This window comes from Juglans regia, chromosome 9, assembly GCF_001411555.2.
Source record: "Juglans regia cultivar Chandler chromosome 9, Walnut 2.0, whole genome shotgun sequence".
Classification (NCBI taxonomy): Eukaryota; Viridiplantae; Streptophyta; class Magnoliopsida; order Fagales; family Juglandaceae; genus Juglans; species Juglans regia.
This window is the reverse complement of record NC_049909.1, coordinates 22,649,491-22,664,355: the sequence shown is the minus strand read 5'-3', so window position 1 is coordinate 22,664,355 and position 14,865 is coordinate 22,649,491. Positions and strand designations below refer to the sequence as shown.

The 14,865-nt window shown below is 32.0% G+C and overlaps 1 protein-coding gene and 1 non-coding gene across 2 annotated transcripts; both read left to right on the top strand.

The window, feature by feature from the left end:
* The first annotated feature begins 11,108 nt into the window (after positions 1 to 11,108).
* Positions 11,109 to 13,008, top strand: LOC108993146. Its single transcript, XM_018967931.2, has 2 exons — positions 11,109 to 11,585; positions 11,836 to 13,008. The coding sequence occupies exon 2, from the start codon at positions 11,917 to 11,919 to the stop codon at positions 12,799 to 12,801; it is 885 nt and encodes a 294-aa protein (XP_018823476.1). The 5' UTR covers positions 11,109 to 11,585; positions 11,836 to 11,916; the 3' UTR covers positions 12,802 to 13,008.
* Positions 13,009 to 14,570: 1,562 nt separating this feature from the next.
* TRNAQ-CUG lies at positions 14,571 to 14,642 on the top strand. Its single transcript has one exon. It is a non-coding gene; the product is annotated as a tRNA-Gln (tRNA).
* Positions 14,643 to 14,865: the final 223 nt, after the last annotated feature.

Sequence of the window (14,865 nt, the reverse complement as noted above, 5' to 3'; positions counted from 1 at the left end):
CCCCAGCGCCCAGCGGGGGCTGTAGCAGTATCCTATTTATAATGAAACGACCCTAGACTCGGACAGCGAACGTGGAAGGGACGGGCAATTCACGTGTCACGTCGACAGGACAAGAGGACCAAGACTTCAGACTTCCCATTGCAATTTGGGAGTGGTTTTGCGTATCACTCCCTTCAACCTTCAATATTTCATACGTGTAAATGATCATTTAGAGAACTCTCGAATGGCTAAATTAAAATACATTTTTGATGAATATAAGATGAATTTAACTTTTAGCTATTTCATTTTTATAAATCTCCACATTGGAATAGCCATTTTTTCATTATATGACAATAAAATAATATAAGATGAATTTAATTTTGACTATTCACATCAAATTTCCAAATTGAATTATCCATTTATTCATTATATAGTAATGAGTAATTAATAATTTTGAAATTTTTTTAATTTTTTTAATTATAAATTTATTTTATTTTATCATATTTTACTATTTATAATATTATATATTAATTTGTAATTATATTCTAATTATATTTTTTCAATTGTCATTTAAAATAGAGAGATAAATAATTAATATTAAAATGAGAGAGAAATAAATAATATAAAAAGGATTTGATGAATGAATAGTGTGTTCCAAATTTAAAAATTAGTTTGGATATTACTGTAGCTATATTCCATTTGGAATATAGCTAATTCAATGTGAGCAATTTCTTGACCTAATAGCTAAATTCTCATTGGATTTAGCTTTTAGCTAATCCAATGAGAATGTTCATAGAGTTATACCATTGGAATAGAATTTAACCATTTAATCAGTTTTATATAAGAAAATTTTTTAAAGTGCAGTGTAAGGATCGAAATTTATCCTGTGTGATGATTCTAAAGGATCTTATTTTTGAGAGGTTTCAATATTAAAAAAAAAATGAAACCATGAAATATTAAAATAATAAACAAATAATAAATATTTCTTTCTCGTGTCATAGCATCACTTGATTGACAGTAATTTTTTTTTTACAACTGTAATTTAGGAGCAATGCTACATACAGTCATGGAATGCGCAAACGCCGTGCAGTCGCTTTGAAAAAGAGTGGGGTCCACTATTAAAAAATTAATTTCTTTTCAGGTGGGTCCCTTATTTATTCACTTTTTTTAAAGCGACTGCACGACGACTGCACGCTCACGACTGCAAGTATCATTTCTCGTAATTTAGATATCAAAATTTGGGAAAAATTTGGTTTTTATTTATTTATTAATATAAGAAAGCTTTTGTATCAATTAATTAAATATGAAAAAATCACTAAGTATTTATGTAGTATGAATGATGCAGTAAGTACTCTCATTGTATTATAAAATATTATGTCATTAAAAGTTAAAACTAATGTTAAATATTAAAATAGTTCATATGGTTTATCGTCTACATATTTTAGTCTCTCCATTCTAATTTTGAACTTTTTAACTCTCTAAACTTTTAAACTTGATCAAATCAGTTGTTTGATAATTTGCAGTTAATGACTCATTAAAGCTCTATTTAATAACTTTGTTTTAGATATAATTATTTTATAAAGACATTATCAATTTAAAAGAGAGTCCAAATAATGGTTTATAAAATGGATAATGTCTTTATCATTTTTCCTTAATAATTACTCCTACACATGAAACTCTCATATAGGAGAAAGTCCCGAAAAAATATTTCAAATGGAATATTTTTTTTTAATCGAATAATTAAAAAAATATTTTTTAATAATATTGTGAATTTTTTATATTTTTAAAAAAAAATATTTATAATGATTAAAAAATTACATTATTCGAAATATTTTTTAGATCACAAATTCAAGACCCATAGCAGTACTCCTTATATATATATCTTTCTCCAAATGAGAATTATTCAATTCAAACCGACAGACAATTAAGAATGATCCCAATTTATCATTAGTTCAGCTTGTTAGCTGAGAAAGGAAAATATCAATTTGGTAATCAGCCGTTGACCCAAACGTATAGGAAGGGACACGGGCACCGCCATTCACGTTGAGTACCCCGTGAATAAAGCCGAGCGGCACGTTCCTTGCAGTTGTTGATACCTTTTCAATTCTGAGAAGCTAAGCTGCGTTTTGTTTTTAAATTTAGTTGAATGATTATATGAGTTGTGAAAACAAATAAGTCTGTCTCACATAATTTATATAATATTTTTTTATATATAAAAATTTATTTTTTAGCGATAAAGCTCATTTTTTTAAAAATAAAATGTGCCGGAATTGCACACCAAAAAATTATATCTAACATTATTTAACTCCTCTTTCATGTTTGAAGCCTCTAATTGTATTGATCCAAACGAAAACCCCAACAAAAGACCAATTAAACATACTTTCTTTTTCTTTTTTTTTGAAACTCCATTCCATTTCTCTCATTACAATAGCATTAATTTTATTTAGTCCTTCTTCCGTCCATATTTGCTCACTATCCATAAGTAAAACCTTCTTTGCTAATATAAGAGCTGCACCATTAACTTCACCATAGATGAATTGAGCTTGCCGGTCTGCTCTCAAGGAGAGATTGTGTTTTATGTCTGCCATTAACTGCCCTTTCCATTTATTCATTTATTTTATAACTCTTATTTTTTCGGCTTTTTTTTTTTGTTTTCCGCTTGCAAGGAATAACAGCAGAAATATCATCTAACGGCCTCAACGTGCTCAATAATTAAGATTTCGTTTAGATAATAAAAATATTTAATCTCACTTTATCATTATAATTTTTTTAAATTTAAAAATAATATTTTTATTATAATAATATTTTATTCAACTTACTATCCAAATAGTCCCTAATTCCATTTTCTTTTCTTCTTTATTTTTGGTGTGATAGTTATCGCTTAGTGTTGTCCAGATGAGATATTGCTTGAAATAATGAGATGGCAATGAAGAACCAATGTTCAATCCAACCTTTTCCAAGAAAAAAGTTTCACCATTTGTAATTTCTTCCCCTTTGACAAACGTGGAAGATTCTCGAATATCGACCATAAAAAAATATAGAGAAATTATATTTATAATTTTAAAATATGTAAATAGTGCATTCCTTTTTAAAAAAAGTGATAAATCTATAACTTACAAGAAAAGAAATTATTTACTCCCTATTTTTTTTTTTTTTAAAAAGTACGAGGGATTTGCACTGTGCACTAATATTAATAAAAATATATATTTATATAGAACTCAAATTTTCTTAATAGAATAAAGTTTGAATTATAATAATCATATATATATATTTTTTTAATCCAATGAACCTGGCTTTCGAGCACACAATCTCTAGCAAATTAATGGACACAATCTGTAGCTCATTGGCAGGCCAATCGACACGATTTGTAAAAGTGGGTACATAAATCTCAAAAACAAGGCCTGTCCTGGCAGATATGGACCGTAATTCACTGTTTAGTGCAGCCCAAACTCCGGGCCTGGATGACTGGACCCTCCAAATTTGGACTACTTGCCTTCTTTTCAGTGCTGGATTTTCGAAGCATATCTTATCGAGAGAGAAATATAAAACCCAAACCTCCGTGGGTGCATGTCGGACCAATGCGATGCATTGCTCCCTCTTTACTGCCATGGACTTCGGCCTCCCCCACCTAATAATTGATGGCAATTTTCTTCAATAATTATCATTTCTTCTGTGATTTGAACCAAGTTAATTACAATTCCAACCAAACTCGTCTCAAATCCTCTCTTTGTCAAGCGATTTTGCTTGCCTACGTGAAATTTAGAGACCCTGATCTCTTAATATTCAACAGCATGAAAAAATTGCATTAAATTTAAATAGCATACAGTCTAATTAAGCTTATTTTCTAATAAATTGTCACCATTTTCTAAAAAAACCATCATAAGTAGTGTTATTTCTTCTCCAAAATAGACAATATTTCAAAAATATCGCTCTAGGATTTACTTTTTTATTTTTTTTTAGTAATCATTAAAAAATAGTAAGTTAAAGTCAATTGTTAGGTCCTATGCGTTGACGACTAATTGGCGAAGAAGTAATCACATATTAAATTATTATAAGCTTTTTTTTCCCCGGCCCATTGGTTTTGAAAATAGGCTTTGACAAAGTGACAATGCCCATTAGGATCCTCCTCGACCGTAGACATGATGTCCATAGTTAGGCAGAGGGGTACTTGCTTCCAAATCGTCTAGTTGTTGTCAAGAACAAACAAACAAACAAACAAAAAATGTGAAAACTAAAATGTTCCTCGTTGACGGCTAAGAAAAGTGTTCCAAACATCTTTAAAAATATATATATATATATATCTATAGAAAAAAAGGGCGTAAAATTGTTTAGTTTGGGTTTTAGAAGTCTTGGTTTAGCGCTTAAAATATTTAAATGCATGACGGCAATTTAATCCTTATCTTCATTATATGGGACAAAAATGATTAACGTCACAAATCAAGAGATGGGATAGCATGTTAATGCCTATTGGTGTACACGACTTATAGTCTTATACCATGACCAAGTGACACAGAAAAACAGACAAAATGTGGGTGGAGGAGAGACACCCTTTATTTCCGTACAAGTTGAATTTAAAACAAAAACAAAAACATAAACATAAAGATAAGATTATTTGAAAACTTTTACATTATTCATTATTCACGTGATAATTTAATTTATAAGATTTAAATTTTAAAAATTATATATATTTCAAATTAAATTAGATAATATAAAATATAAATAATGTGTAGTGTAAAAATATTCAAATAAAATTAATGAAAATAGGAATATAAAATGAAGCTTTATCTGATTTAAGGGACCAAAACATATCACCGTATATTCATAAGAAATTAAGAATTCTGAATATGCACGACTTGTTGCGTTGATGCCGCCTCGTATTAAGGCCAGTTTGTCGTCGGAGTACGACATCTCATGAAATCTTTGTGCCAATTAGCAAGAAATTAACGCAAATGGACAGGTGGTCGCGTGATCGCCACTTGTTGCCTTCCGGCTTCCACGTATGTTGTTGTCCTAGCAATTGGGTTCCGACAAAGGTTTTTTTATCGCCATGTACAGTTCATGTCACTGTATATGGTGATAGAAATTACTATTAAAAATATTTATTTTATATACATGATATAACATCATGTAGACCACACATCTCCTTAAGTGAGTATTGAGAACAATCAACTAGAAACAGTCACGCAATGAATATAAAATGTGCACTACTATAATAGATTCTCTCTAACATTACTCATATTCATATATATGCTACATATTCAACAACATAAATTATGTCCAAGAGTTTGATCCGTTCGTTGGGGGAGGGGGGTTGGAGCTTTGGCTTCACCCACCTCCCTCCCTCGCCAATCTTAGTCTCTGTTTAGGTGTTAGTTTTTTACTGGTTGCATCGAAACGTCGATTTGTTACTTTTCGACGAGCAAAGTCCGACACACGCCCCACCATCAGCCTCCCCAGGCGCCAATCTTTAAGATGGCAGAAGAAATTTGTCCTTTTGAGTGGCGCGTAAACCTCACGCGAGGTCTATGCCATGCGCAAGTTTCACACTCTGCCGCGCCTGCGGAAGCATCTTGCCGCCACTCAAGGCACTGTCGGGATCAGCGGTGTCAGATCTTCCTATTCCGTCCTTTCAACCCTCTCCAGGTGACTGCACGCGCCACCACAACCAGTGGTGGCCCCTTACAGGCGATTCATCTCAATTTTTTGTTGCTACACTATGTTCTCACTTTTCCTAACCAAAGATCGAATGAAAGTGAATGCGACAGTTCCTTCCAACCAGTCCAGACCAACACATTGCAGCACACTCCTTTGTACTGTGGCTTATAGCTGTAGTTTAATAGTTTGTTCATCAGATTATATAAAAATCGTCACCAAACAGTCTCCCTTTATGGGAATTGGGTGAGAGTCACTTTTTTTTGGCTCCGATCATTCCCTTTATGTTTTTACTTTTGTGTTGTAATATGTGTTGGCTTTGAGAAGACTATAGGGGATTCCTATCCCACCGAACTTGTATCTTGTATTCGTTAATTTATCTATAAATGCTTACTTGCCAAGAAAAAAAAAAAAAACATAAATTATGAAAAATGCAGCAAAAGACAAGTATCTTGCCCCAAGGCCGGAGACGATGCTGATTGGTGATTAGTCCATGAAATGAGAAAGTAAAATAGATATATAATTAGATTATAAATATTTTCATAATTAGGTTTGGTCAGTAACACAAGTGAAAAAAATAAATGAAATGAAGATCTAGATGGACCGATGGATGACTATAATTTATGTTATCTCTGTAAAATCACAAATAAAATATTGGATTTTTTTTTCTTTGAAAAATAAAACCTTGTTTATTCAATCCCTATTTTCATTTTTTAAGATCGTTAGGAAGCTGAATTTTTAATAAAATACATGAGACTCTAAGGGAAAATGGAAAAAATAAAATACATTCTTGCATAATCTGGGAGAAAAATAAATTCAATAAACTAACTTAATCATATAATTTAATTACAAATAAATTCAATTTGATAAAAATTAACTCAAATAGTAAAAGAATGTTAATTTTTATAAAATTAAATTTATTTTTAATTAAATTATATTATTACATTAGTTGATTGAATTTATTATCTTTATGTTAGATGGAGGGGCGCCCACGTGGGGCTGACCTCCTCCTTAACTGCAATGTAAAGTCATGCGTTATTTGTTTGTAATGCCATGCGTGACTGCCATTCAATATGGCAATTGAAGGCTGGCCTTTAAGGCTAGCCGTGTGGAGGAGGACAATTGGTTTTTGGAACTATCTGAAACACATAAAAGTTCTCTATTTTTTTTTATTATCTCTTGATAAGATATTTAGGCTGTAGATTTGTTAAGTGTTATTATAACTTTATACTACGTAGTACACTTCGTCACTAAGAGGAAACACTTGAAATTTATCAATCTGGAAAAACTTGTAAAGTAATTTTATAAGCTGAGCTTGATGTATTTTTTTGTTGTACATTCTAACACTTTAAAATTACGTAAAAAGATCATGTTCTTTAATTTTTAGTCTAGATTCAAATAATAAAAAGAAAAAAAAATAACCTAACACAATAATAAAAAAAATGTAAAGATATCATTACTCAATAAAAAATTTGTAATTTCTTTCCACAAAATATGCCTAGCAGCCCTTAATAATTGTGGATTGTATTATCCCCCGTCTACCTCATCGATCCATAAATGCTTCCCTCTACAGTTGGGAATTTATGGTCCTGTAGCATTAAATTATGAACTGTTATTGAACTGACTAGTTCTAAAAATAGTAATTCCACCTATTTGCTACCTACTTGACGAATGCTAAGTTCTTGTTTGGATGCTATATATTAATAAAATATAGTAAATAATACTAACAAAATCGTAAATTGTTTATAAATATTAGTGAATAAAAGTAAAGTAGTCTCAAGATTGTAAATCTCTCACACTTATTTTAAAAAATAATAAGATTTATTATTAAAATATTAATTTTTTAACATGAATCTCATATTTATTTATTTATTTATTTATTTATTATTGCCATTAAGCTGGATTGAGCTGGCTAGGTTGAGAGGGTGAGGATAACTCAAATGGTTCATTGGATTTCTTTTCCTTTATTTTTTTTTTGTTTTTTGTACCCTTGATGGGAGAGAAGAGATAGAGAAAACAAAGAAACCGACACAATATGTCATTACATTTCATGGTGATACTTTTGCTAGGACAATGCTAGTCCGCCGTCCAGTATTTACTGTTAGGTACACTCTCAGTGTAATTTTTTTAAAAATATTTTTAAAAATATAAAAATTTACTAATAATTATTTTTTATTATTAAATAAAAAATTAAAATAAAATATATGAACGGTCAAAATAAGAGAACGCAATTATATGACAAGTTATCATTTTCCTTTTGTTATTTCTCTAGACAAATTGATGAGCAAGATATAGAGAGATCTTAAAGAATTAGAGGAATATTTCGAAGTTTGAATCATAGTATAAATATAAAAATACAATAAACATCGTAGGTCGTCTCCTACGACTAAAGAGTATTAGAGACATTGAACTTAATTTGTAGTTGTTGAATGAATTAATTAAGCCTGGTTTAGACTTTAGACTTTTAGCCTTTTAGGCCTGAGATTGATTTATTTTGTAGGTTTCTTTACGTCAACACATTATTTGCTGCTGTACTATTCATCATAATTATGAAAAATAAAATAAAATGCTATTTATTAACCAACGTCACATGCTTTAAATATATTGTTTTGTGTAATTTGTTGAGAAAAATTGAGGAAAAACAATCTTTTCTTGTTATAAAATAAAAACAAGAGAAGTACTATGTTCACAAACTTTAAATAAAAAGAGAAGTACTATGTTCACAAAAAAATCTTATAAAAATAAATTTATAAATTAATATTATTTCATATGATATATTAATGTATTGTTTACATAATGAGATGAGATGAAATGAAATCGTTTTTATATCCAAACGGTTTGGATACAGATGTGAGATCATCTAATTTAATTTCAATTAATAATCTCACTTCTATTCACAAACCATATCAAACTATCTAAACTCTTCTCAAAAATAATTTTTGTGAGACAGATGACCTTATTCTTCTTTTAAATTTTTTTTTTAATAAAACAAACTATGTAAATGTTGGTACGCGGTTTGGTGTACTTAGCAAGTCCCTAACATAATTTCATATTATATATTAAGGTCCCGTTTAGATAGTGAGATGAGATGTAATGATTTTAAATAAAAATTAAAAGTTGAATAAAATATTATTAGAATATTATTTTTTAATATTATTATTATTTTGAGATGTGAAAAAGTTAAATTATTTATTATATTTTATGTAAAAATTTAAGAAAATTATAATTATAAAATGAGATAAAATCGTTTATGTATCTAAACGAGGCCTAAAACTATTTTTATAAAGATAAATTATTATCATCAATTATTATTTATTATTATACATTTCATATTTTATAAAAAATATCTCTATATCTTATAAAAAATATCTATATATTTTATAAAAAAAATTATAAATATAAAATATAGAAGTGAATGATGATTGATAGATAACATTTATCTTCTATAAAATCTTTCTCGGTCAAAAACGTCCAAGTCAGTCGGGTTCTATCATATGTAAGACTTGTTGGTGTAAATGGTCAAAAGCGGTGGAGTTCGTGCCTTCCTCAGCCACGGCCGTACCCTCTCTGTCATTCCCGCGTCTTCTTTTTGTTTGGAGCCCACTCACTTCACACTTTTTTTAAGAGCATATTTATTGATTTGAACAAATGAAAAGATTGATTAAAATTTATATAATTAATATAAAAAATATTTCACATTAAATTGAACAAATCTAAAATAATTTAAATTTTTGCTATATTAATTAGCTAAATATAGAGAATTACAATTGATTTATCAAATATTAAAATAATAATTTCTCACTCCAAACAAATATTAAAATATTAATTTCTCACTCTAAACAAAAATACTATTTGATTTGTAATTAATAAATTTAGATAAAATTTTAAATGAGTTTAATCAAATATTTTTTATTATTAACATTAAATGACTTTTGAAAATATAATTTTTTTAATATTAATTTAATTAGAATATAATAATTATTAATATTTAATTGGTAGAGATACAAAATGTGATAAAAATAAATTAAATAAAAAAATAATTAAATTAATAATATTTTATTATTATATAGAGAGTGAATAGACAATCCAATGTGGGGGTTGAGTTTAAATAGAATAGGTAAATATAAAAAAGTGTTATATTGGCTAAATTTTAAAGATGAATTTGACCAAGTCAATGAGAATGTTTTAAAGGGGGTGGGCTCTACTCTTTTTATTATTATTATTATTATTATTTACAAGTTGTCATTTGATCCAACATCTCTCTCATGAGAAAGAAATTCGTTAGTCTTGTGTGTTCCATTAGCTTATATGCATGTAAATTGTAATCTATATGCTTTTACATAAAGGGACAAGTTTGTCTTTCTGACTTACAAACGCGTCGTCAAGAATGGGCATCTATATTTTTGGCAAGCATTTTGAAAATTTGAAGAAAAGTCGAGGGTCAGTTGGGTCACTTTCAAAGACGGCAGAGAGAGAGAGGGGTTCCATGCCGTGGGCAGATAAGGAAATCTACCTCTAATTTTTTTTTTTTTTGAAGGCTCCGGTGAAACTTGAGAGGGACGGACTTAACTTTTGTGGCATGGTCTGATATCAGGGGAACAGAAAAAAAAAAAAAAGCCACGCCAGTGGTAGTGTGACCGGTGAACGGAAGGGAATGGGACGAGCCAAAGTGCTCAAGTCAAAAAGGCTTTAACTAAAGAGCTTTCAAATTTCAATTACATCAATCCCAAAGGCATTTCATTTTTCATATACGGCCCACTATTTACATTCCATGATTTGCGGAGCCTAATGGCTCATATATATTTCTTCTGCATTTAATGGACGTTGACGAAAAGTTTTTTAAATCATCTGAAAATTAGTTGAGTTTTGTGAGTTTTAATTTTTTTTTACTAAAAATTAAAAAAAAAATATATCTTATAAATAATTAATTTAAAATAAGTTAAATTTAGTTAACAACTAAACACAATAGAATAATCTTAGAATTCATTATTATTAAAACAATAGAGAAATGTATAGATTTAAGACCGATTAGATAGTGAGATGAGATAATTTATGAATAATAATAAAAATATTAATTAAAATTAAATTAGATGCGATTATATTTGATCTCATCTATGTATTCAAGCGGACCCTTAAATTGATAAGAAAAAAGAAATCTCATTTTATTTTATTCCAAAAAAAATTGTTTTATGAGAGGAAAATTACATTTATTTTATCCTACATTTTATATATACTTGCGCATTGATTTTAATTTGTTTTCTCTTTCATCATGACAATTGATAATCACAAAATATTTACTCAACCCAAAAAAGGCACCGACTTATTTTAATAACCTCCAAATCCTAATTACTCATAATAAGGTACCACCGAATTTGTTTGGCATTTAAAAAAGAACTTTATAAAAAAGAATTAAGTGACCGGTTGAGCAGATCACCCGGTAAACAGTCCTCTAAATACTTGTTTCACCACCCCCGTCCGGCGCACCGTACTCCAATATACATAACCAGGTCTAGGAGCGCACTCCCACCAATTCCACTCACAACCTCCATGAGTCCGTACAACTTCACAGCCACTCTGAAGTGCCATTTTTTGTAGCTTCGAGATTCTGTTTGTGCTTCAATTTGGAGAGCTTTGCCTCCTCTTTATAATTCTAATAACAACACTAAAACGCAAGACGGCCGACCGAAATCCAGTGATTTAGCTCGAGAATGATTTCCTCCTCATTGTCTTCTGTGTACCAGAACTGACATTTGCAGATTTTTTAGTGCGACTCTCTCTCTCTCTCTCTCTCTATTTAAAGGTCCTTTGGGGTCCTTTGCTGGAAATTGTGGTGTTGGACTGATAGGGCGCTCTGTTCTGTGCGTTTCTTGATTTCCATCTTGGGATCGGCAAAAGGTACCAACCATGCAGCTCCTGGATCTGAGGGTCTAAGCTAATTCCCAGACGTCGTCATTGTAAGTTCATATAAATACAGGAAATAAAGCACTCTGTGTTAGTGGGTATGTTGCTTATCGAGAAAATGCAGGGAAAATTTTAAACAAAATGAGTCGCAGCATTTCCTGACTTTTTAGTGATATACTAATATACTCTACTTAATTGGCCAGCAGTTTTTTCACGGCTCTGATAATTTTATCAGGAAGAATTAAATTTCACGTTTTCTTGTATTCTACTCATTCTCTCTCTAATTTCTCGGTAACCAAACAGGAAGGAAGTTGCAACTTTGACGATTTCTTGATCACCCAGATATCTGCTCGGTTGGCGGGTTTTCGTTTTATCCAAAAGAGAATGGGTAAAATGACGAGCAGAGACTGGACTCAGATCTATGCGATCTACGGCTTGGACCAGTGTCAAACTCTACTCTTCCTCTTACTGCACGCCCTCCTCTTCACAGTTCTCTCCGTCCTCTACCTCGTCTACTTCGACCCCATCGGAGCCTTCTTCGAGTCCCTCCTCGCCCGCACCGCTGCAGTTCCAGGTGGCGTCGCCAGATTCGCCGCAGGTTTCACCGGATCGGTCACAGCTCTCTCCGCCGTCTGCTTGTTCTTCGCCGCGGCCAACTTCTTCTACTCCGCAGTTCCGCTCCACCACGACATGGCTCTCCGCATGGTAAGCGCGGTTAACGACTGGTCCACGGTGAAGCACGCCCTTGACCTGGGCTGCGGGCGAGGGATCCTGCTCAACGCCGTGGCGACGCAGCTGAAGAAGGAGGGGAGTTCTGGTCGGGTAGTCGGGTTGGACCGGTCGAAGGGGAAGACCCTACGGACGTTGCGGACAGCGAAACTCGAGGGGGTGGGGGAGTATGTGACTTGCAGGGAGGGAGATGTGAGGAGGCTGCCTTTCGGAGACAATAGCTTCGACGTGGTGATGTCGGGAGTGTTTGTGCACACGGTTGGAAAGGAGCACGGTAACCGGACGGTTGAGGCGGCGGCGGAGAGGATGAGGGTAGTGGGGGAGATGGTGAGGGTGCTGAAGCCCGGTGGGATCGGGGTGGTGTGGGACCTAATGCATGTCCCGGAGTACGCGAGGAGGCTTCAGGAGCTAAAGATGGAGGAGATCAGGGTGTCGGAGCCGGTGACGGCTTTCATGGTCAGCAGCCACATCGTGTCGTTTCGCAAGCCCAGTCAGCCCGTGGTGGGCCTTGGCGAGGTCAGGCTCGAGTGGAGATGCTGAGCAACGTGGCAATAATGCCATTCTAATTCTGATGACTGATATATTAAAAACTAAAAAAAAAAAAAAACCAAATATATGGTTTTGTGGGTTTTTAAATGTCTGGGAAGGCGAAGCCGACCCGGATGGAGAGAGATAATATTTTAGATGTAATATCCTTTTATTGTAATTACGATAATAATGTATCGCCGTTTTAATTCTCATGGATAACTACTTGAATTTTGTACAAATCGTAGCTTGTTCGAAATGAATAAAAAACTTTCTATAATTTTTTGTTTCAAAGTATTTAATATTATCCACATGGTCTACGAATAATGTTATAATCTTGTTATGATAAAATAGAGCTGATGGCATTGTCGCTGTACGTCTCTGGTTTCATTTAGATTATGATTTGATGCTGCATCTGCATGTGGTGTTGCTCCCTTGGGGGTAGGAAAGGAAAGAAAGAAAAAAAAGAGAAATATAAAGGCAGATGGAAGTTTAAATTAAAGAGACAAGGTAGGAAGAAAGAAATAATGGCATGTGAAGAAAACATAATCAAACATAATTATAGTGACACATTGCGTTCAATATTTTATAAAAAAGAAAGGCAGAATCTTATGCTACAATCTCGGGGAAAAAGATGAGAGTAAAATCCTTTTCGGATTCGAAATTTATTAATGTTTGATACAATATATTTGTTGTCCCTACGTCAAAACAAAAAATAAAAGAGGCAAAATTAACAACAAGGGCTGTAAAAAACCAGCGATGGCGCCTAATAAAGATATCCTTGACGAGGTTGATCCCTCGTGAGTCGTGGCTTTTTTTTTTTTTAATTAATTAATTTATTAATGGGTGGTGCTACTCCACAGAGGGAGGCTACTGAGAGAGTCACTAAATAGTCTTCTTTTTTTTTTTTTTTTTTTTAAAATATTTTTTTAAATTTATTAAAAAATATTTACTTAATTATTAAATAAATAAAAAACTCAGGTATCGTTTGAATTCAAAGATGAGTTGAGATGGATTGTAAATAGTAATGAGATGAATTGTGAATATTAATAAAATTTGTGAGTTAAAGTTATTGAATAATAGTGAATAATAATGAGATGAATTTAAATGAGTTGAGATGGACTGTAAATACAAACGAAGCCTCAATCGGTGGTATACCATTCGTGAGATAATTAATTATTTTCTTGGTAGTCGTGACGTCTGTTTCGATCCTGAAACTTATTAATTACACCATGTGGCCCAAGCATCCTTTACATGCACCATGCCGCCATCTGTAAACAACCATGTTCAGGCACTCTACTACTAATTTAGCTGGGCTGGATCGTAGATCCAACATTTTTTTTTTTCCAATTTTTAACCCATTAGTGTATGAGTCAACAAATGCTCTTTATTTTTTTGTTTTTGTTTTTGTTTTCAAAAGGTTTAAGATGAGATTTGGAGCTTGAGATATATGATTACAATTAGGAAAAATAAAATAAAATAAAATGAGAATAATAATAATAATCTTTAAAAGGATAGGAGGGTAAAGTAGTGAGTTAAGTCCATTTTAATGAAAATACTCTACATTGGGCTTGGTTTAATAATAATATCATGACCAATCCATGATAATTCCTCCCAAAGAAAATAAGTATTTGTACTATTATTGTTTGTTTGCGGCTCTATTAAAGTGAACCAATTATGACCATTTTCTACTCATTCAAGATTTATTTATGTTTATATATCTCTCAAATGATAAATATTAAAAAAACATTATATTTTAATTAAACAGCACGTAATGCAACGCTGGTCCCATGGTCTAGTGGTCAGGACATTGGACTCTGAATCCAGTAACCCGAGTTCAAATCTCGGTGGGACCTAATTCTTCTTGCAGTTTTATCTCTTTTAATTCAAACTTCTCAGAAAAATCACCTGTCTCCGTAAATCCAGTGTTAATAGGGGCTTGAGATGCAACTCACTTCGCGAGCGAGCAATAATATAAACATATTTTCCGTTGGATCGTAAAACATTAAGCTTTCCTCATTTTTTGTCCAAAACTGTTGTGAATTTCTAAGGGGTTTAGATGGCAAGAAATTACAAGCA